A 23,330-nucleotide genomic window follows, 5' to 3' on the forward strand; every position below is an offset into this window, starting at 1 on the left:
CTTCTAAAAGAATTAGGAGGACATGTGGCACCTTCGAGATTAACAAATTTATTTGAGCATAAGCTTTCGTGTGATTTATTTATGATCAAATAAATTTGTTAGTCTAGCATTGTCATAACCATACAGCTAAGGGTAGCCTAGAATTCCTCCTTACTTGCAAGGGGTTAAGAAGCTCAGATAATGTGGTTGGCACCTGACCAAAAGGACCAAAGGGGAAAGAAGATACTTTCAAATCTTGGGGGGCGGGGGGGAAGGCTTTGTTTTGTGTGTTCTCTTGGGAAGCAAAGAAGCACCAGGTCAGAAAACTCCTTCTATAAACCATCCTAAAAGTCTCTCATATTACAGAAATTGTAAGTAAAAGCCAGGCAAGGCGTGTTAGATTATCTTTTGTTCTGCTTGTGAATTTTTCCTTTGCTGGAGGGAGGTTTATTCCTGTTTTTTGTAACTTTGAAACTAAGCCTAGAGGAAGTTCTGCTGTGTTTTTGAATCTTTTGTTACCCTGTAAAGTTATTTTCCATCCTGATTTTACAGAGGTAACTTTTACTTCTTTAAAAAAAAAAAAATCCTTCTTTTAAGAACCTGACTGATTTCTCTATTGTCCTAAGACCCAGGGGTTTGAGTCTGTGATCACTTGGTAATCAATTAGTTAGGATATTATTCTCAAGCCTCCCCAGGAAAGGGGGTGTAAGGGCTTGGGGGAATAGGAACTCCAAGTGGTCCTTTCCCTGATTCTTTGTTAAATCACTTGGTGGTGGCAGGTTTCAGAGTAACAGCCGTGTTAGTCTGTATTCGCAAAAAGAAAAGGAGTACTTGTGGCACCTTAGAGCCTAACCAATTTATTTGAGCATGAGCTTTCGTGAGCTACAGCTCACTTCATCGGATGCATACCGTGGAAACTGCAGCAGACTTTATATATACACAGAGAATATGAAAAAATACCTCCTCCCACCCCATTGTCCAGCTGGTAATAGCTTATCTAAAGTGATCATCAGGTGGGCCATTTCCAGCACAAATCCAGGTTTTCTCACCCTCCACCCCCCGACACAAATTCACTCTCCTGCTGGTGATAGCCCATCCAAAGTGACAACTCTTTACACAATGTGCATGATAATAAAGTTGGGCCATTTCCTGCACAAATCCAGGTTCTCTCACCCCCTCACAAAAACCACACACACAAACTCACTATCCTGCTGGTAATAGCTCATCCAATAGTACCCTCCAAGGGCAAAGAATTTGTGCCTTGAACAAGTTTTAACCTAAGCTGATAGAAATAAGCTGAGGCGGTTTTTCATGTGTGTCCCCCCATCTGTATCCTAGAGTTCAGAGTGGGGAGGGAACCCTGACAGGCACGCATCTGATGAAGTGGGTTTTAGCTCACAAAAGCTTATGCTCAAATAAATTTGTTAGTCTCGAAGGTGCCACAAGTCCTCCTGTTCTTTTTGCTGATACAGACTAAAATGGCTGCCACTCTGAAATCAGTCTCTGCTGTTCTTGACACAGCTTAGTCTCCTGAGGACTGAAAAGCTTTAGTTTAATGGAAGTTTTTGTGCTGAATATAGTGGTATCCAAGCAAAATGTAATGGCTCATCAGACCCAGGAGGTCAGACTAAATGGTGTAATAATGGTCCCTTCTGGCCTTAAGCTCTGTGAAATAGACCAAGCAGTGGTCAGCACAGCATGCAAGCAGGCAGAGTTCTTCGGAGCCCTTCTTGCTGTGTAGCTAGGTCAGCTGGTGAGCCATCTCTACAAAAACCAGCTGTAGCGTATAGCCGCAGAAATGGAAAAAGGAGGCAACAGGGAGCAGAAAGCAGCCCTGGCTGACATGACAGCATATATGCTGTATCCTGACCCCACAAGGCAGTTGTCTCCCCTTTGCCCTACAATACTGAAAATGAAGCTCTCCAAGATGAATCCCAGCTCCTCTGCTGGGCACCGAGGGAGGAATCTTTCAGAAAAAGGCAGCTTCCTCCAGCCCTCCCAAATGCATTTTCTATGGTCTGTCTAGCTCCTTGAGGCACGGTAGCGCAGAGCACAGATGCTCTACTATACATGCACACCACACTTCCAGTCCTGCAGGAACAGAAGAGACCAAAGTTCTAAAATTGTGTTCCCAGAGCAAATCTGGGACAGATTAAAGAATTTTGTACTTACCAGCTCCCTTGAGCATGGTGCGGGGAGAAAGATTCCTTGATCAGTAGATAAGGAACTGCAGGAATGAGATTGGTGTTCTTAGTTTGGACTGTTGACAGGGATGCATGTGTACAAAAGAATATGGCTGCCATCAACCACAAGCCCATTCCTTGTTCCAAGACAGAGTCTCTTTATTACAGTGCACTTCTCAGAGAAGTTACAACATGGTTCAAAAACCAAATCCACATTTGGCTTGTATCTGATTCACACTTCACTTCTTCCCCTGCCCCCCTGTAGTATTTTTATAGATGTACATTTTTGAACATGAATATATGTAACTTTTCTATTAAAAAGACATTTCTGCTTCATTTTCTCAATAGTCCAAGTAGATTTCAAATGGTTAAAAGACTGACAGACATTCTCTCCTTCCACTGGGTCCCCTCCATTTTTTATTATTATTATTTTTTTTTAAAAGAGGCAAAGGAGTAACTGCACATTCTGTTCACTGCAAAGCATTACTATCAATGGAAGAAGAGGGGCACCAGCCTGTTCTTCCACATTGGGACCAAAAGGGATGAGGAGATAGTGGAGACTTCAGGTGAGAATGGCAAATGCAAGTGGCAGAAGAGTACTTTTGACCCACCCAATGACATCAGACAGTGCAGCGTTTGCCAAACCACATATGTTTTGCTGAAACTGGAATGGATTTTTTGAACATGAGAATTGCTTACACAGCACTAGCCAGGCTGCTCCAGTCTAGTCTCCATGCATGTCCCCCAAATCCCCTTTATCATTCGATTCCTTTCTCCCCCTTGACACCAAATTACTGACGTTCACAGACTGATAGGGTTCCTGTAACAGAGATAACCTAAAGTGGTAGTTAGAATTGATAACCGTACAAGACATCGCTATCCGTTCCAAGGGAGCATAGGATGTTTTGTACAAAGCAGGAGTGGGAGCAGTAATCTCAGAAGCCTCGTTTCCAGCCTGCCGATGGAGATTCTAACGGATACCAGTAACTAAGGTCTTTTGTGAAATAAGTCACTTGGCCTGTCCAGACATCTGATCCTTCCTCCCAAGCTGAGCTTCTGCCATCCCACAAGAGAGGAATTAGCTAGAGGGGCTAATATATGACTGGAGCTGGGGAAACCTTGATCCAAAGAAGCCCCACAACCCCCCCAAACAAATTACTTTACAATGAGGTATGTTCTACACAGCAGAGAAAATTACACAGTTCCCACCACAGAACACACTGTCTATGCTACTGTTCAACTGAACCAGAAGAGACATCTCGCTTTACAGAAAGTTGCGTGGGTCAGAGGTTTGAAATACTGAGTAACATGCTGGTATATAGTCCTATGGCAACATTCAGAAAGAGTAAAATTATTCTACTGAAAAATGATGAAGGAAGGAGATCAAACTATACACTGCAACAGACTGCACTGATAACGGGGAAAACACAAAACTCGCATGAGACAACTGCAATGATAACCTGGCGTGTAAAACGGAGTTTTCTTGTCCTTCAGTTGCTGAGGGTCCTTTTTCCAATCATGTCCCATTGAATACCCTAAGTTCTGCTTGCTGGTGTAAAAATGCTATGTTCAAAGCTATGGAAGGTAGTGTTTAAAATAGAATACTATTGGTTTTATTTTACAGCATGTTTAAGGCACAGTGTGAGAAAGCTGCTCCCACTCCCAGACGTGCACACCTGTGTGATCTCTCCCCCTGACACACACACGCACACACACACAGCAGAGGCTGGCTGGTTCTGATGAGATGCTCAGGGAATTGATCACTTCTGATTTTTGAGCTGGTTGGAGAGCCAGTCCAATCCCTCATAAAGCCCGTCTCCGCTGGTGGCACATGTTGCTTGGATGTACCAGTTCCTCTGACGAAGGGAATGCAAGCCAAGTTTGTCGGTGATCTCTGCAGCATTCATAGCATTGGGAAGGTCCTAAAGGGAAGTTCAATCACACAGAATGTTATAACTAAAAATGCTTTGCAGCCACTGAAACACATTAAGATTAAACGTTCAAACTGAAACAAGGCAGGACATTCCAACGCAGGTCTTTAACTAGAGAGCTCTCGGTACACTGTGGAGCTCTGTCAAAACTACCGAATCCTTGCCAGCTAACTGAGACTGTGTGTGAGAGAGAGAGAGAGAGAGAGCGCGCGCGCGCCTCACACACAATCACTGCCTCTCTTCACACATTCACCGTGTCTCTTCACCCCCCCCGTCACTATCTCTCATAGTCACACCCACACCCCCCATGCCCCTCTTTCTACACCCCCCCCACTCCCCTCCCAACACATACTTGTATTATTGTTGTTGTTACCTCTTGATACTTCCTGCAATGCACACACTTTCTCTGTAATGTTATTCTTTCAAAGTGCTGCTATTTTAGTGTTTTGGCTGGTCTGTGCATTTTATCATTTTATTTCTCTTATGCTTAAATTTAATCCTTTGAGTAGTGAGTACTAAAATGCCTATCCTGGCTGGAGTAATTATCCCTATGGTAACTTTTAAAAAAAGTATATATTATATCTAGGATTTTTGTTTCTACTGGCGGGACACATCACCTTGATATTGGTGCACATAACAAAATTCATTCTGCATACGGATGGAAAAAATTAGAGGGAACATAGGTGGGGTCCTGCATCAGTCTGCTATCTAAACCCAACTTACTTCAAGTGTTTTAGGGACACCTGAAAGGTTTAGATGAAAGTGAAGCAACTAACTGAAGTCTGCTACGATGGGGAGATGAGCCTATGCCTGACTATGAATTTCAGTATGAACAGGTCTGACTTGTCATTTGGATTTGCTGTGCCTGCCACACTAATGAACTAATGACCCCTACATTCCTAAGCAGGTAGGCAAAATGGCTGGAAGAACCAGCGGGAATGTCAGGCAAGTATTGTAAGGCTGGCATGGATTACAAGCAAATTTTAACTGAAGAGCTGACTGTAGTTGGAAGAATCTAATCTAGACATTGACAGCAGAGTGGGGCAGAGTGACAACAGATCAGCCTTGCAAGAACAACTGAAATTTTACCAGCTCAGGTATAAATACCGTTTGCCCACCCTCCTCATGAGGATAATTAAGATGCTAAGGATATTTGCTCCACTAAATTAAGATTTACTCTTCCCAGAGCAGCAAAATTTCAAAAAGGCTGAATTACAAGAAGTCCGAAAACATCAATCTCACCTATGCAGGAGTTCTTCCTCCACCCCATCTAATCTCTCCCAGGCAGAGACTGCACCAGGGCTGTGCACTAGCAAGAACTCATAGGGTAGTTCCAGTTTCAGAAGATAAATATTTTCATTCCCCACAGCCAGTTCACTGTCTAGCCTGGAACCTTTTCCTGGTTAGGATCAGAGATTCCAAAGCCAGAAGCAACCATTGTGATCATCTGGTCTGACATCCTGTGTAATACAGGCCCTGGAACTGCTCCACAATAATTCCTTTTGAACTAGAGCAGATCTTGCAGAAGATTTAAAGACTGCCAATGCTGGCAATCACAAGGGCCATCCATGAAGACCTAGAAAAGATAGGGATCAGGAGACACCTCACCTGTTTGTTTACAAACACTAGTAAAACGGCATCCCGGAGCTCGTCTTCTGCCAACATTCTGGTGAGTTCTTCTCTTGCTTCATTCACTCTCTCCCTATCATTGCTGTCCACTACAAAGATTAAGCCTAAGCAGGAGTAAGAGGAGAGATGCAATCAGTGTTCAGTAATAACTAGGTCACATAAGAAGGGCCATACAGAGTCAGACCAATGGTCCATCTAGCCCAGTATCCTCGGACACTGGCCAGATGCTTCAAAGGGAATGAACAGAACATGGCAATTTCAAGTGATCCACCCCAGCTGTCCAGTCCTGGCTTTTGGCAGTTGGGGGTTTAGGGACACCTGGGGCATGGGGTTGTGTCCCTGACTATCTTGGCTATAGTCACTAGTGGGTCTTCCATCACACTTTGACCTAGTTCACAGAGAAGGAAAAAATTAGCTAACATGTCCTTTCAATTACACAGCCAAAGATTATGAATTTTCACCTTGTGCAAGGCTAATTCCTCAAGCCTCCACTCCTGGTAAAACCCAAGTAAAGTTGGAGTATTGATAATGTGTCATCCCAGCCAATCTTATTTTAACCAAAGACCCCAATTTCTGAAAGTGTCAAATTGAAACTGACAATTTCTACTGCAGGCTGCAAGAAAAAGCTAACCCTACTGCCTCTTTATAGGCCTGTTAAAGTAATGCCTACCCTGGGCCATCACTGTCACAAGCAAAGCCACAGCATCATATGATTCTGGGACAGTTTTGTCTGGACAACCAACCAGCTATTTGGGTCTCCCAATGTTTTTAAGGCCTAGTAAGCAGAGGTCGTCTAAAACCATCACTGAACAAACTGCCTGTTTTGTCAGCAGTGCATCTTAGAGTAAGCTAAGAAGTAGAGTCTCTGTGCACAGGACTGTAAAACGTGCCTGGCTCACTGCAGTCCAGCAACTTGCTCTGCAGAGCCAAAACCTAAACTCCAACACTTCCACCTTGGTTTGAGCTTGTTTCCAGAGCGAGGTGCTAAAATTCAGCAGAGGGCATCCAGCATCAACTGGATGTGGATCCTTTTCAAGGCCTCCACGCCCACAATTGCTGCACAAATAAAAGCATTTCTTAAATAGGCCATTTTGGAGGTGTGGGCTGTATCGCAGGAAACCCTTCACTAAATTACCGGGGACTTACACAAAAGGCTCTATCCAGGCTCTGAACTGCCATGTCAGTCACATTGATTTAACTGTGTGTGTGGCAGGTAAGAGTGGTTTCAAAAAGTGCTTTAAAACAGAAACCTTAACTATGGAGACCATAGCAGCCACTCCAGAACTAGGTAAAGAATTAAAGAGTGGCACAGAGGGAGAAGTGAAAGACAAGATATAAGACTGACGTTTGTTGGCTTAGAGAAGCCACGGCCGAGGCCTGAACAGTCACATGCACAAGGCTGACAGCATTTAGCCAAGTGACAGTCACAGTACGTATGCGGTTTAAATACGTGTACTTACCTTGTGTGTTCTGGAAATAGTGTCGCCAGAGGGGTCTGATTTTGTCTTGGCCACCCACATCCCAGACTGTGAAGCTTATGTTTTTGTATTCTACAGTCTCCACATTGAAACCTGCATGGGAAGAAAGTCAGAGAACTTAGGAAGGAAGAATCCCATGCACCGCTACAGACTGAGGACCGGCTGGCTAAGCAGCAGTTCTGCAGAAGAGGACCTGGGAATTACAGTGGATGAGAAGCTGGCTATGAGTCAGCAGTGTGCCCTTGTTGCCAAGAAGGCCAACAGCATATTGGGCTGCATTAGTAGGAGCACTGCCAGCAGATTGAGGGATGTGATTATTCTCCTCTACTCATCACTGGTGAGGCCACATCTGGAGTACAGCATCCAGTTTTGGACCCCCCCGCCCCACTCAGAAGGGATGTGGACAAATTGGAGAGAGTCCAGTAGAGGGCAATGAAAATGTTTAGGGGGCTCGGGCACATGACTTACGAGGAGAAGCTGAAGGAACTGGGCTTGTTTAGTCTGCAGAAGAGAAGAATGAGGGGGGATTTGATAGCAGCCTTCAACTACCCGAAGGGGGGTTCCAAAGAAGATAGAGCTCAGTTGTTCAGTGGTGGCAGATGACAGAACAAGAAGCAATGGTCTCAAGTTGCAGTGGGGGAGGTCTAGGTTGGATATTAGGAAACACTATTTCACTAGGAGGGTGGTGAAGCACTGGAATGGGTTACCTAGGGAGGTGGTGCTGGAATCTCCCTGCTTAGAGGTTTTTAAGGCCCGGTTTGATAAAGCCCTTGCTGGGATGATTTAGTTGGGGTTGGTCCTGCTTTGAGCAGGGGATGGGACTAGATGACCTCCTGAGGTCTCTTCCAATGCTAATAGTCTATGAAATGATCACTTAGATGGTCATAAGTGTGTTTTTGGTGTATTACTTATGAATTTCAAAGTATTTATCAGTTACATTTTCACTGTCACTGCCGGACTTCTGAAATGATTTTTTATTGCTCAACATAATCAACCACCCCAGGGGAAGATTTCCTCTTCAAAAGTACAGTTTTATTAGGACTTTATGAATTTTAACATTAAATTTTTTTTTCCCCAAGCTGTTTGGTATGTTGCTAGAGATAGGGTGTTAGATAGATTTATATAATCCTTATGATTTGTTTATTTCCCCTGTCAAACTGGGTTTAGAATAAGTTATATATTTAAACAAGGAGGAATCTTTCACTGACCTTTAAAACAAAAACCCTGCACTGAGTAAGAGAGTGACTTTTTTAAAAAAAAACATTTTGTTTCGATGGTCTAGGTTAGACGAAGGGAATTGAACACTTATTTGCAATATCTACAGCTTCATCATCTGCCGGTCCCATCAGCAGAGCTGTAACTAAACAGACAAATTACCTGAGTGTATTTAAAGAAAAAAAAAGAAAAAAAAGAAAAAAAACCCATCACCCAGAGAAACCATGGAGGAGTTCATAAGCATGAAGAGCAAATTCCAGCCAGACTCCATAGATGAAAAGTGTGTTTGGTTCATTCATGGAACAATTTTTCCCTTTAGTCTTGTTTTAGAACAAACATTTAATTGACATGATTCAATCATTATGACCAGGCTACACTCCACCCGGCAGAGCTGGAAGGTTGCTGGATACACTGAGAAGGAAGTGTGCAAAACATGTTAATACGAAATTCGTTAATCTGAATCTTGATGGGTGGAGCAATGTGCAGAAGATGGGGTTGTTTCTATAAGATAAACAACTGATACATCAGGAAGTGCCCATATAGCAGATTTAGTAGTGAAAGCTATAACTAACTGTGAACAAAAATTCAAACGTCAAGTGCATAGCTTTGTCATGCTGCAAATGTAGCACAAAGAAATCTAGACAAAGAGAATGAAGGGAACCTGAAACTTATACTAAAAAGGGTGCTGTGCTCATTTGATGCATCTTTTAAAGTTAAGAACAACTCCAGGAATAAAGGAAAACATTTTTGAAATTGAAAAACACTTCCACTTTGCTTCAGCTTCCCTGGAGAGAGGAGGATCTAAACTCATTCTCTTCCAAGATGTATGATGGAATTCAGTGAGTGACTTTTGAGCTATTTATTAAGAACTGGCCTATTCTAATAATTTGTGAAGAAAATGGAGACAAAAAGAGGAAACTATTGCAGCCAAAGTAGTCAACATTGGGCTAAAGAGAAATGCAGAAGATATGCTGAATAGCTTGAAACCTATTTCCATAGCCCGGAACAAACTGCAGAAAGATTGCTACTCTGCTGCTGCTGCTGTTGAAATTTGCAAAGAACTTCAAGAGCCAGTGAAGAAAGACAGAGGCACCAACAGAGTTCAGCAGCAGGCAATAAAGAAGCAGGTGGATCACGCATTTGCTCCACCTCATTTAGATGCCTAGCTGCTGCAGAAGAACCTGCTGCTATGACAGGGGCATCTAATAATCACCTCTGTCATACCAACCATAACAGAGATCAGGGCTAGAGGGGACCATCCAAGCAGTAGGTGTTGGCTGAAGTTTTAAAAAAGTCACACCACTGAACTGGTGGAAGTCACTAGCTAAGCACCTGGAACCAGAGTTTGTTGAAGGGCTAAACCAGCTTCTGACAGCAATTGCCTCTTTTGTAGGCACAGAACGAATTTTTTTTTTTTTTTTATTTAGACTAATTCATTCAAAGTTGAGAAATCAACTGGGAGATGAAAAAACAAGAAAGCTTGTATCTCTTCCAGACTACAAATGAAAATAAGGAGGGGATGAGATCTGATTGTTTTAAATTTTGAAGAACAGCCTAAATAACTTAGGAGATGGTTGTCTCATTTCCAAAACATTTAATGTTGTTTTGTTTAATAAATTGTATATGCTGTTGTGTGTTTAATAAAATTCCAGTTGCCATCCTAATGCTGCTTGACAAAAATCATGAGGAAAGTTAATTATCTAATAAGCAGTATATCATTTACCATTTTCTAACATACTAAAATTGTATAATTAATAAGAAGCTGAAAATAGTAAGCTATATAATTGCTTAAATAAATGTATACAGGGTACCCTCCTACGTAGCAAAAAGATTTACCAAATCTTGCGTAAAGGCTCTATTTAGTTGTACATCAACATGTTTTAATGATTATATAAACCAGTGAGAACGCACCTTTCTTTGAAAAATAAAGGAAGTACAACTGGAAAAGGTGATTAAAATTGATGCTTTCCACTTGGTGATTTAAATTGCCTTGTTTTAAAATCAATCCACCCTGGCCCAAGGTAGGGATGTAAATATTGGTTAAAAAAGTTCACCGGTTAAATGATTACAATTATATCATTTAATTGGTTAACTGATGTCATTCCATGGCAGGCCAGAGTGGGGCAGCAGGGGCTAGGGTCCTGCTGAGACCAGGGCCCCGCCAGGCTGCACACTGTGGCCTGGGTTGCTCTGGCCTGGCTTCTCCGGGCTGTGCCCATGCTCCGTGGCTCCCGCATGGGATAACGGTTAAGGTCCGGTTAACAGTAAGCCTAATGCTTACCAGTTAACCTTTTACATCCCTAGCCCAAGGTTAGGCTCTGTTACAGAATTGGGAACAGAACCCATATCTCCCATTTCCTAATCCCCAGAACCATTAGACCATATTGCCTCTTTGTAAATTTCAGTCCATGCATCCCATTAATCAAACATTTAACAACAGTGTTAGGACAAGAGGTTTTCTGCTCCTTTTAGAATCAGGGATCATTACAGTGAAGATAGAGAAGTGCTTTAACTCTCTACTCTAATACCAGGTTCTTCTGGCCACTCTCAACCCACACTACATGACCTGTTATAAGGCACAACAGTGCTCACAAACTGGTGCGTCAGAAAGTCCTTGTGAATCACTGATTACATTCCCTTACTGCACAAATCTAATGGAGTCTGTATATTAGTAAAACCTACCTATTGTTGGGATGGTGGTCACAATTTCCCCCAGCTTAAGTTTGTAAAGGATGGTGGTTTTTCCTGCTGCATCCAGACCTACCATGAGAATTCGCATTTCTTTCTTCCCAAAGAGGTTTTTAAACAGTTTTTCAAAGACGTTCCCCATTGTAGTTGGTTATGTTCTCTGTTAAGAAAAAAAGATTGATTTAGCACCTCCACATGCCTGTGTTGTGCAGGAGTGAATCTCTGTATAGGTGTCCCATCTAAGGAGAATTCCTGCTTACATGCAATCCCAGAATGATTCTTAATCACCAAATACAGATTCACAGGATTAATGATTGCATCTCTTCTCCACCCCCGCTGTATTAGGAAGAGTGCCTGAGACATAAGCCCTTGTATGAGGCAGGACTTGCTCACAGAATTTGGCAAGAACAGGGCTGATATTGCAGAAATACACATTCCTAAGAAGTGCTAGTCAGAGTACTCATGCAAACACAGCCCGCTATCAAGTGGTACCAGAACACCCCCGATATCAAGGATGGTACAAAAACATTCCCCAAGGAACACAATGACCCCTCCTAAAAGAGAAGGTCAGGATGACAGTACATAGAGATGTTTTGATCGAACATGTACAAGATGATGGGTGAGAACTATCGATGCAAGGAGTCAGTAACTATGTCAAAAGAGCAGTACTAACTTGTTTGTATCAGCGTACAAAAATGTGTCTCTGGCCAGCTGAGGGGGGCAGTGGAAAGTCCTGAGATTCACTACGCTGTGTCCATTGTCACAGGCATACAGGTCTTAGTATCCTCGTAGAGTCTGCCAGGTGCTGCTATTACTGTGCTTCGTCAACAGTAAACCTGGCCAGGTGCCTTCGCTTAAAACCGAGTCTATGGATTTACCAGGCAGTTTAACTGAGCTCTGCTGTCTGCGCGGAGCTGAGACAGCACAAAGAACACACCTGCAGCCAACATCTAACCACACCCGCAATGGGTCTGCTCATTGCCTTATTAGATTGAAAACAGGTGCACAGCACCCTGCCTGTAAAGCAGTGAACAGCCACGTACAGCCACTGTATTCAACTACCATAAGGAGAAAGCTGAGCAAATGCAGGGTTTTAATCACTGGTTGATTTCAACATACAATTTCTGCTCAACCAAGTGAGAGCACATATTATGCGTGTGTGTGTTTAATTCAGAACACTAGAATAAGGGGGAAGATCTAAGGCTCCTTTTGAGTGATCAGCTGAGGCTTGTGCTGCAAAATGTAGGTACGCCTTGGAATTAAACATCTCCCTTCCCCTGCTGCACCACAGAGTATGCTGTGACCCTATTTGCATATGTGTTTTCAGAGAGCTTCCTAAAAAGTTTCAAACTACATTCCTACTCATTGCAATACCGCAAGAGTCAGCTTCAGGAGTCCCAGCGGAGAGAGGATTCCAGGAATCATGCATTTCTCCACTATGTATTCAGACAAGATTAGCAGCTGTCCCAGGCAGTCAGTAGTAACGGACATTTCAGAGTGCTAATCAAACTGATTTTTATTTAAACTAACCCCCCTTGGCAACTCTATGCATAGCAGCTTGGTATGATAGGGAATGAGCATTAATGTTCTAGCCTGAAAGCTGTGATTTCCAGGCCTTCATGGGTAGTGCATGACTAGTATTTCTGAACTCTGGAGACAATGAAAGATCACTCTTTGGGGACTGAGAAAGGATAATGGTGAATGAAACCAAGGCAGAAGACTCAGGGCTTTCTGCAGAGCTAGAATCTGGTGGTTTAGTCTGCCACAAGAGGAGGGTCCTGCAGTATTCAGAGAAATCAAGCATGGCTGGCAGCAGAGGTAAGGCTTAGTAAATGAAAACAGCAAATCTACTGTTTGGGATTCTATTGATTCTGAAGGGAGAGAGGGAGAAAGCAAGGAAAGGGAAAAGCGGTAGATCCTTATCTGGCTTGTAACTTCGCTGCTAGCTCAAACTAAACTAAACCTCATGTTACATTTTGGAGCGTGCATCCCACCCGAGACTGTGGGAGAAACTACAAAATCCACCAGGTACAAATTAAAACTCTGACAAAAACATGACCTGTAGGAGGAAGAGCAGCCAGGGGAAACAGTCAGGCAGGTGGCAATGGGCCTACAGCCTCTCACCATTATCTAGTTTAGCCAGATACAAACTGAAGTTATCACCCAACTGAAACACTGATCATCTCAGCTTGATTCCTAGTAGGTCAAGAGCCCATATCACAAGCAGCCACCAGAACTGGAACCCTGGGCAGGCTCAGCCTAAAATCCAATCAGCAAATGATCAGGCTCATGTAACTCCTCATGATCATTCCCCTCTTGGTATAGGAGGCAGCACAATGCAGGGCAGTTACTGCCAGTGCTGTTCCAGGTTTAGTGCATGGAGAGTTGTTTTATAAAACAAAAGGCTGGTGCCCTCCATAGGAGACTAAAGTCAGCATCCATCTGACGAGTGCAACTGACTACAGTCCAAGAGAAACTGAACAGTAGCACAAGCAGGTGCTGTAGGTGGGACTGTAAGTCTGAGCTCTAGATCTCATGTAAGGGGAAGACAGCAATCCAGTTTATGATGAATCAGAATGAAGACCAAGATGGCTGGAAAACAAGCAGCTATTCAAGCAAGTTAGAATGTTATTAAAAGGGGAAGCCATATTAAGGATGAAAATATAAAATAAACCCATAAAACTAAAGACATTGTTAGAGGCTGTTGTGGCACCTTGACTTTGCAATCATTGCATGCTAGGGGTGCTATTACCAGTACCTACAGCAGTAGAGAGACCATTACCGGATGTGTGTCCATGCTTTACAAAGGAGGTTGCCAAACTCTGCACAAATTCTACTCCTTAGCTGACCTGGAGATGAACTCCTGCCAAAAGAAGGCTGTTTGTTCTCCAGGATGGTTTTGGACCGCCCCTCTTCTTACAAGACTTTCCTCCACTTCTCCAGAAACTTTGTAGGAGCAGCAGAGCTTGATTGTGAGCTATTGGCAGCTTCCATTCTGGTTTGTAGTTCATGGCTTTTGAGTACATCCCAACCCTGGGACTCTGCATTCCCCCTCCACAGCTCATGCTGGGCCCTTACGGGGGAAAAATTCCTCTTCACACAAACAGAAGCTTAGACTATATCTATCAGGCCAAGGACCAATACTCATCTATCCCCAGCAGCTGACTCAACAAGGAAGAGAAGCAGAGACTATCCCTTAGTTTAGAGACTATTTAATACTTTTGAGCAAGTTAGGATGAGCCAAAAAGCATTAAAGTTTTTGATTTTCTACGAAGACACTTTTTGGTGGAACCCATTCTTTAAAAGGAGCACTGAGTTACTATCCTAAATTAAAGGAGTACTTGTGGCACCTTAGAGACTAACCAATTTATTTGAGCATGAGCTTTCGTGAGCTACAGCTCACTTCATCGGATGCATACCGTGGAAACTGCAGCAGACTTTATATACACACAGAGACCATGGAACAATACCTCCTCCCACCCCACTGTCCTGCTGGTAATAGCTTATCTAAAGTGATCATCAAGTTGGGCCATTTCCAGCACAAATCCAGGTTTTCTCACCCTCCACCACCCCCCCCCACAAATTCACTCTCCTGCTGGTGAGTGAATTTGTGTGGGGGGGTGGTGGAGGGTGAGAAAACCTGGATTTGTGCTGGAAATGGCCCAACTTGATGATCACTTTAGATAAGCTATTACCAGCAGGACAGTGGGGTGGGAGGAGGTATTGTTCCATGGTCTCTGTGTGTATATAAAGTCTGCTGCAGTTTCCACGGTATGCATCCGATGAAGTGAGCTGTAGCTCACGAAAGCTCATGCTCAAATAAATTGGTTAGTCTAAGGTGCCACAAGTACTCCTTTTCTTTTTGCGAATACAGACTAACACGGCTGTTACTCTGAAACCTATCCTAAATTAGTAAGACCTCAGACACTGGAGTGCTAATGTTCTGTACCACCAAAATCCCACTGTGAGCTGTGCACAACGTAAGGCGGTTATCTGTCTTTCATAACTGTTGTTCTTAGAGCGGTGTTGCTCGTGGCCATTCCAAGTAGGTGTGTGCGGGCCACATGCCTAGGAGCCAGAAGGTTTTTTCCCCGGTGGTATCTATCAGGTTGGTCCAGGCACCCCCTGGAGTTGCGCCCTCATGGTGCTGCATTTTGGGCCCTGGCAACCCACTGCCTCTTCAGTTGCTTCTTGCTGGCACGGCTCCGACAGTGGGGAGGCAGGTGGGTCTTGGAATGGCTGTGAGCAACACATCTTGAAGAACAACAGTTACCGAAGGTAAGTAACCATCCTTTCTTCAAGTAGGTAACTCTCAAGCAGACCGCAGGAGGAGGGATCGGATTGCAGTGAATCGCTGATTGAAGCACCACCCTGCCGAATGCTGTATAATCCCAGGCTTGTTGAGTGATGGCATAATGTGAGGTGAATGTGTGAATTGACGACCATGTCATGCCTCTGCAAATCTCCTGTATAGGGACATGTGCCAGGAATACAGCTGAGGAGGCCTGCACCCTCGTGGACTGCACTGACAGCACATGGGCTGGTATACAGAATGTTCAAATGCAGAATGTGATCCACAATGAAATTCTCTGCGATGAAACCAAGAGGCCCTTCATCCTGTCTGCTATTACGGTAAAGAGTTGGTTTGATTTACGAAATGGGTTTGTCCTTTTGATATAGAAAGCCAATTCCCATCTGATGTCTAGGGAATGGAGCCTTTGCTCCCGGCTGTTGGCATGTGGCTCAGGGTAGAACACTGGGAGGAAAACGTCCTGGCTTGTTTGAAACTGAAATACGACCTTAGGCAGAAAGGCTGGATGAGGCCACAACTGGGCCTTGTCCTTACAGAACACTCTATATGGAGGTTCAGATGTCAAGGCCTTGAGCTCAGACACCCTCCTGGCTGAAATTATCATGACTAGGAATGCCACATTCCATGAGAGGCAGAGGAGCGAGCATGTTGTTACGGGCTCAAAGAGGGCCTTATTAGCCTGGAAAGCACCAGCTTAAGGTCCCATGCCAGTACTGGATGGTGAACTTGAGTATAACCTATCTAGTCCCTTGAGAAAGCAGCCCACCATCAGACTAGCAAAGACTGATTGACCGCCAACTGCTGGGTGGAATGCAGAGATTGCTGCCAGGTGAACCTTTAAGGACAACGCTGCCAGACCTAGCTTCTTTAAGTACAATAGATAGTCCAAGATGAAGGGTATTGATGCTTGCATCGGAGACGTACCCTTTACGTTGCCCAAATTGAAAATCTCTTCCACTTGGCCAAGTATACCGCTCCAGTGGATGGTTTTCCGGTGCTGAGGAAGACCTCTTGAACGGGTTCTGAGCACGCCAACTCCATGGGGTTTAGCCATGAAGCTTCCATGCCGTAAAGGGGAGAGACTCAAGATTGGGATGCTGGAGTTGGCTGTGGTTCTGAGTGACTAGGTCCAGCACCAGTGGCAGGGTGATCAGAGTGACTACCGACAGTTCTAGGAGTGTTGTATACCAGTGCTGGTAGGGCCAGGCTGGAGTTATCAGTATGATGGACACTCTTTCCCTTCTGACCTTGAGCAGGACCTTGTGAATGAGCAGGAAGTGCGGGAACACACATAACAGGCGGTCCTTCCAGGGAAGGAGAAATGTGTCCGCGATTCAGCCTGGGCTGTGATTCAGGAAGGAGCAAAACTGCTGACACTTCCTGTTGAGTCTCATTGTGAATGGGGAACTCCACACTGTTGAAGATGCTGTTCACAACATCCAGACGAATGGACCATTTGTGGCTGTGGAAGGATCTGCTGAGATGGTCCGCCAGCTCGTTCTGGGATCCCAGAAGGTAAGATGCCTCTAGGTGTATTGAGGGGGCTATGCAGAAGTCAGCTTGAGGACTTCCTGACATAGGGTGGAGCACGCTCCTCTCCTGTCTGTTTATATAAACTATTGCCTTTGTATTGTCTGTCATGACTGATAATACATCTGCCCTCCAGATGGGATTGGAACATTTCACAGGCTAGGCAAAACGCTCTCTGCTCCCTGACATTGATGTGAAGTGAGAGCTCTGCTTGGGACCAGAAGCCTTGAGACCTGAGGGCCCCTAGATGTGATCCCCACCTGAACACTGATGTGTCTATGACTAGAGACATTGAGAGCCGAGGCCTGGAGAAGACACTTCTCCGTATACTGCTTGAGGGTTGAGCCACCACAGAAGAGACTCCGTAACCAGAGGAGGAAGTGAAACTAATCTTGTCCAGGCTGTCTGTTTGGCTGGTAGCCCTCCCCTCAACCCTTTGAAACCCTACACATTTTTGAAATCCCTTACCCAATTGTCCAGCTTGGCAAACACACCTAGCTGCTCTCCACTGTTGTGTGCAACTGCCCAGCCAACCATGCCAGGTACACACTTCAGCCTGGAGTAGACAGAAGATATTGGATCTTCTTGGACCATGGGGAGAAGAACCTCTGCAGGCACAGCTGTTGACCAGCTGTAGAAACGTGGACATCTAGGAGCAGAGTGCAGAAGGGGGTATGACAGGGAGCAGCAGCAATGCCATGTGAAAGTAAAGGAGCTGCAGCAGGCAGACCAGAAGACCACAGAGGCCAACAGTCAATCTGGTGCCAAGATGCAGAACTGTCACTTTTACAAAGAGCTGCCTGCCATACTTGGCGGACTCACCACAACTCTGCACACCACTGTAGATACCTCCAAGGATCCTGAGACACAGACATGCCATAAGGCAGGACCTGTTTGCAACTCTACCTCAGTCCAGTCAGTTGAGCATGGGCAAGCCCAGCGCAGGGGAAGGAACCTCAGGTAAGTATGTGAGTGCATTTCCCATTACAATAATGTATTGATGGTGACCCAAACTTAGCAGGACACCATTATTACCTTTTCACTAATTTACTCATACTGGAAGAGGTAGTGGTACAAAGAGACAGAACTGTTATTTGCTTTTCATTCCTCTGGAGAATTGGAGGGTGGGGTTGGGGGGCGGAAGTCATGAAGAACAGTCTATGTACACAGGGATATCCTGAATGAACCTCAATGAAACTTTCATGGAGGTACTGTGCAATCCTCTGCCAAAGGTTTCTAGGGATGGCAGCCTTATTTCTTCCTCTGCAGTGGGTCACTTTCCCACACCAATTGGAGCAGCACCATTGCAGTAAACAGGTTAGCAGTGTATGGGCCCAGATGGCTTCAGGATGCCAGCAGCAGCTGTGCTCTGGAGCGAGATATGAGCTAAAACCACCACTGCCTGTGGAAAACAGTGCTCATATTCAGTGCATTGCCCTACACTCAATTTCATGCAACCGAGCAATTCTCTCGTTTCCCTCACCCCTAGCGGGCCATAATCACCATGGCTGGCGCTGTGAAGTTCAAATAAGCATGTCTTGTTAAAAACTTCAGAGGAACAATGGGAGGGAGTTCTGAACCTTAACTTTTGCCTTCTGTTGAGACTATATTGACAATGGTACCTGTGTATTTTATCTGCTACTACTGCTGTTGTGACCTTGAGGGGTTCTGCCTCTACACCCACAGAACGCCTGAGCCAGATAAGGAGAAGAAAGAAGAGGACTTGGGATGACATGTTCAGCAAGATACCACAAGCCAGTGCTACATCAGACCATGAACAGAGGGCCTGGAGGCAGTGGTGAGCTGGAGCCAGTTCGCACGAACTGGTTGTTAAAGGGGTGGGCAAACTGTCCTTTCTGTCCCGCCTGAGCTCTTGGCTGGGGAAGCTCCCCTAAGAATTTTTACTCACTCAGCGGCACTCCAGGCCTTTGGTGGCAGGTCCTTTACTTGCTCCGGGCCTTCGGCAGCAGGTCCTTCAGTGCTGCCGGAGACCCAGAGCAAGTGAAGGAACCGGTTCTTCACCTTCTGGCAGCTCATCACTGCCTGGAGGGTGAATACTGCACACTATATGGAGGAGGAAAGGACAGACAGGAGAAAGGCCCAGGAAAAAGAGAGGGAGATGCACCAGGACATAACAGGTCTTCACCAGCAAGCACAGATGTTGCAGACTCTTGTGGACCTACAGGTTCAACAATCCTGAGCTCACCTTCCTTTGCAGTCCATGGAGAACTCCATGTTAGCACCTCACGCCACTCCCCACCCCGCACCATTCTACATGGGATACAGGGCTGCATCTCTACTCCTATCACTCCATGCAGGGGGACAGGCAGGACAACTACAGCTCCACATACAGCAACCGTAGCTCTCCCAGGTCAGTGTATGTGTAGCTAAAATGGACATGAATATTCTTTCCCCTTGTTAAGTTACATGTCTTAGTATCCTTATAGAGTCTGCTATTACTGTGCTTCATCAACAATAAACCTGGCTGAGTGCCTTCGTACCTTAGTGGTCACTGGGCAGTTCACTCAAGGTCTGCTGTGCTAAACGTCTGCGCAGAGCTGGGACAGCACACAGGAAAAACACGCAGCCAAACTTCTGACCACAGTCTTCTTCTGACTTTTGCCTTCCGTTGAGACTATATTTGTTACTGCTGGTAGTTATGGGTAGTTGGGTACCCATAACTACCAGCAGTAACAAAGTTAAAAGAAAAGGAGTACTTGTGGCACCTTAGAAACTAACAAATTTATCTGAGCATAAGCTTTCATGAGCTACAGCATGCATCTGATGAAGTGAGCTGTAGCTCACAAAAGCTTATGCTCAAATAAATTTGTTAGTCTCTAAGGTGCCACAAGTCCTTTTTTTTTTTTTTTTGCAGACACAGACTAACACAGCTGGTACTCTGAAACCTGAAAGTAAGTTAAAACAGACTATTGTGCATACAGCTTCTATACTGCGATAGAGAGATTCACATGTGAAGCTAGCTTCTACGAGAGCAAGTGCTTTGTTAGGGCCACCTTTGCAATACATCAGTCATATGTGTGCTTCTCCCTAGTCTCAACTGGCTACTTTTTGAACCCCCTTTGAACTCCCTTTTTGAACGCCTCAGAATTAAAGTAACTAGTGATGGGAAAGGTTGAGTTAAGTCCATCCCCTAGAGGTAGTGTAGGATTGTTGTTCCTAACATCACAACTCATCAAATTTATGAAACTTGGGTATCCAGGGAATTCCCAAGACCTATGCAAACCTGAAGAGAGGCAGCATTAGAAGAGAAACCAGAGAACACCCAGGGAAGGTTAGGCTTGCTACTGTAGTTTCTCATGTGTCTAAAAAGGTAAAAACAGATTATGTACAGCTGTAATCATAGAATATCAGGGTTGGAAGGGACCCCAGAAGGTCATCTAGTCCAACCCCCTGCTCAAAGCAGGACCAATTCCCAGTTAAATCATCCCAGCCAGGGCTTTGTCAAGGAAGGAGATTCTACCACCTCCCTAGGTAACGCATTCCAGTGTTTCACCACCCTCTTAGTGAAAAAGTTTTTCCTAATATCCAATCTAAACCTCCCCCACTGCAACTTGAGACCATTACTCCTCGTTCTGTCATCTGCTACCATTGAGAACAGTCTAGATCCATCCTCTTTGGAACCCCCTTTCAGGTAGTTGAAAGCAGCTATCAAATCCCCCCTCATTCTTCTCTTCTGCAGGCTAAACATTCCCAGCTCCCTCAGCCTCTCCTCATAACTCATGTGTTCCAGTCCCCTAATCATTTTTGTTGCCCTTCGCTGGACTCTCTCCAATTTATCCACATCCTTCTTGAAGTGTGGGGCCCAAAACTGGACACAGTACTCCAGATGAGGCCTCACCAATGTCGAATAGAGGGGAACGATCACGTCCCTCGATCTGCTCGCTATGCCCCTACTTATACATGTATATGTATGTTAATTATATGTAATGTTAGTACACTGGGCCAAATTAAAAAACTTAAGTTAGCTGGGTTGCAAGGTCAAGCACTCAAAAATTAGGAACTGCCAGATTTCCTGTCAACCATGCAATCTTGATTGCAAGCCATAGCGTCTGCATAATGTTATAGTCTCATTACATGGTTATATAGGTTTCAGAGCAGCAGCCGTGTCAGTCTGTATCCATAAAAAGAAAAGGAGGACTTGTGGCACCTTAGAGCCTAACAAAGGTATTAGAGCACTTATGCGCTAATAAATTTGTTAGTCTCTAAGTTGCTCTAATAAGGCAGCCCATGAAGTGAGCTGCAGCTCACGAAAGCTCATGCTCAAATAAATTGGTTAGTCTCTAAGGTGCCACAAGTCCTCCTGTTCTTTTTACATGGTTATATACTTCACAGACTGGACCTAGAGTGACCGGATGGCCCGATTTTATAGGGACAGTCACGATTTTGGGGTCTTTCTTATATAGGCTCCTATTCCCCCCGCCCCATCCCGATTTTTCACATCTGCGGTCTGGTCACCTGCACCGGCCCCCGCTCTCCTTCCGGGCACAGGAGTAACTTCATGCCAAGCGAGGGGCATGAAGGCTGCACCCAGAAGCGCGAGTCCGGCCGCCGCCTGGCACGAGCCTGGACGTTGGCAGCAGCCACAGCTGCAGTCACTTCGAGCAGAGACGCTGCCGGCGACCAGGGACCGGGGCGAAGGGAACCCGCCGCCAGCCTCGGGAGCCCCGCTCGGCGGGCGGCGACCCCAGGCTGGGCGGGGCGGCGCCCGCGGCGCGCGGACAAACAGGCCTCGCGAGGGACCAGCGGCTCTGGACTGAGCGGCCCGGCGGGCCCGGCGCCCCCTGGACTCGGACCCGGCCGCCCGACGCCCCCGGCCGCCCGACGCCCCCGGCCGCCCGACGCCCCCGGCCGCCCGACGCCCCCGGCCGCCCGACGCCCCCGGCCCGCTGGGCTCGGAGGCCGCCCCGGCCGGGCTGAGTCCCGGCTCCCCGCGCAGGCCGCTCCCGGGCCGGTGAGGCAGGATCCCCTCACGGGGCCGGCCCGCCCGGACACGGCAGCGCCCCACCGGCGGGACCCGGCCCCGCGCCGCGCTTACCCCGCGAGCCCCGGCTCCGTCCGCTCCAGCAACGAAATGGCGACGGCGGGGGGCGGGGCAAGGGGTGGCTAAACCCCGCCTACTTGCTCCCCTCTACCAATAGAAAGTGAGACAGGCAAGGTCAGCCAATCAGAGAAGCGCCAACCGCCAGAGGCGGGGCAGAACCAGCCGGCAGGGGCACAGCCAGTAAGGGAAACGCCGCTACTTCCACGTGACTCTCTTCCGGCTTCACGTTTTTAACCCGTCACCGCGGCGAGCTCGCCGCGATTTATCCAATGGGCACGCAGCAGGGGAGGCGGTACCAACCAATGGCGGCTGCGTTCTGAGCGGATTGGCCAATGCCCGGGGCCGGTGGGCGGGGCCAGGCGCGGGCTGTATTTAAGGGCTCTCCCGGCGCTGCTGCGCTATAATTAGCGCGTCGGGTGGGAGCGCGTGTGTGTGCTGGGGGGCGGGGCTCGTGGCCTGGCCTGTGGCCTGGGCCTGGGCCGGGCCCTGGCAGTGCGGCCGCGGGGCTGAGGCCGTGGGCACCTGGGGAGTCCGCTGCAGGGGGTGGGGCTGTCCCCCCCCTCAGGCCCATGGCTCCTGGGGCGGCTGGAGCCTGCGGTGCCAAGCTGCGTTGTGGTCTGGGCAGGGTGGGTCCCAGCATGAGACAGAGGCACACCCTGACCCCTAGCATAGGCTGCCTCATGCCCAAGGAGCCCAAGCAGTGGCCTACAGAGACTTCCAGCTGCAGGGCAGGATGCTGCGTCGTGCCCGAAGGGCCCCTTCTCCTGAAGGCTGCAGGTCCCGGCTCGCAGTACTGTGCCTTGGGAGGAGCAGCCGATTCAGCCCCGAGATGGAGCCCGGCTGTATTAATGGCCAGGATGCTCAAGCTGGAGTATCCTGTACAATTAACTGTGTGTGTCTGGTTACACTCTAAGCAGCCCAGTCTCTCTTGTTACTCTCATGGAGCCAGAATTCATCCTGTTGAGCTAAGGGATGTTGGGCTCTAAACTGAACGATGGATGTGTCATGTGCTAATGTGCACGACCAAGCTATGTTGGGAAGGTTTGACTGGCTAGCAGCTGTTGATGCCAGGTTGCAGCCCCTATTCCGGCTCCTCCAGAACCTCTTGTTGAGGTTCTGGCTGCACTTTTCCCCACACTTCTTCCTCTTTGGACACCCTATCCGTGGCCCCATGAAGTCGCGAGACCTCCTCGTCGACCTCCTCGTCAACCTCCTCCTGGCTCTGGCCAAAGTCTCCATCTATAATACCAGGAGGAGGATGTTGGATGAGGGGGTGCTGTGCGACTGTGGGGCCTATTTCCTTTCCTCTCTAGTTTCACGCCT

At 46.6% G+C, this 23,330-nt stretch overlaps 1 protein-coding gene across 3 annotated transcripts; it reads right to left on the minus strand.

The window, feature by feature from the left end:
• Positions 1 to 2,296: 2,296 nt before the first annotated feature.
• LOC140903759 (ADP-ribosylation factor 2) lies at positions 2,297 to 22,093 on the minus strand. 3 transcript variants are annotated; one of them, XM_073325527.1, is made up of 5 exons: positions 22,002 to 22,093; positions 11,098 to 11,263; positions 7,183 to 7,293; positions 5,702 to 5,826; positions 2,297 to 4,084 (listed from the first exon to the last, which is right to left on the minus strand). In XM_073325527.1, the coding sequence occupies exons 2-5, from the start codon at positions 11,243 to 11,245 to the stop codon at positions 3,923 to 3,925; spliced, it is 546 nt and encodes a 181-aa protein (XP_073181628.1). In that variant the 5' UTR covers positions 11,246 to 11,263; positions 22,002 to 22,093; the 3' UTR covers positions 2,297 to 3,922. The 3 variants fall into 3 exon arrangements, with proteins under 3 accessions (XP_073181628.1, XP_073181629.1, XP_073181630.1); XM_073325528.1 differs by lacking the exon at positions 22,002 to 22,093 and adding an exon at positions 21,422 to 21,753; XM_073325529.1 differs by lacking the exon at positions 22,002 to 22,093 and adding an exon at positions 19,447 to 19,614.
• Positions 22,094 to 23,330: the final 1,237 nt, after the last annotated feature.

The sequence above is a fragment of the Lepidochelys kempii genome, chromosome 27 (genome assembly GCF_965140265.1).
Source record: "Lepidochelys kempii isolate rLepKem1 chromosome 27, rLepKem1.hap2, whole genome shotgun sequence".
In the NCBI taxonomy this organism is placed as follows: Eukaryota; Metazoa; Chordata; order Testudines; family Cheloniidae; genus Lepidochelys; species Lepidochelys kempii.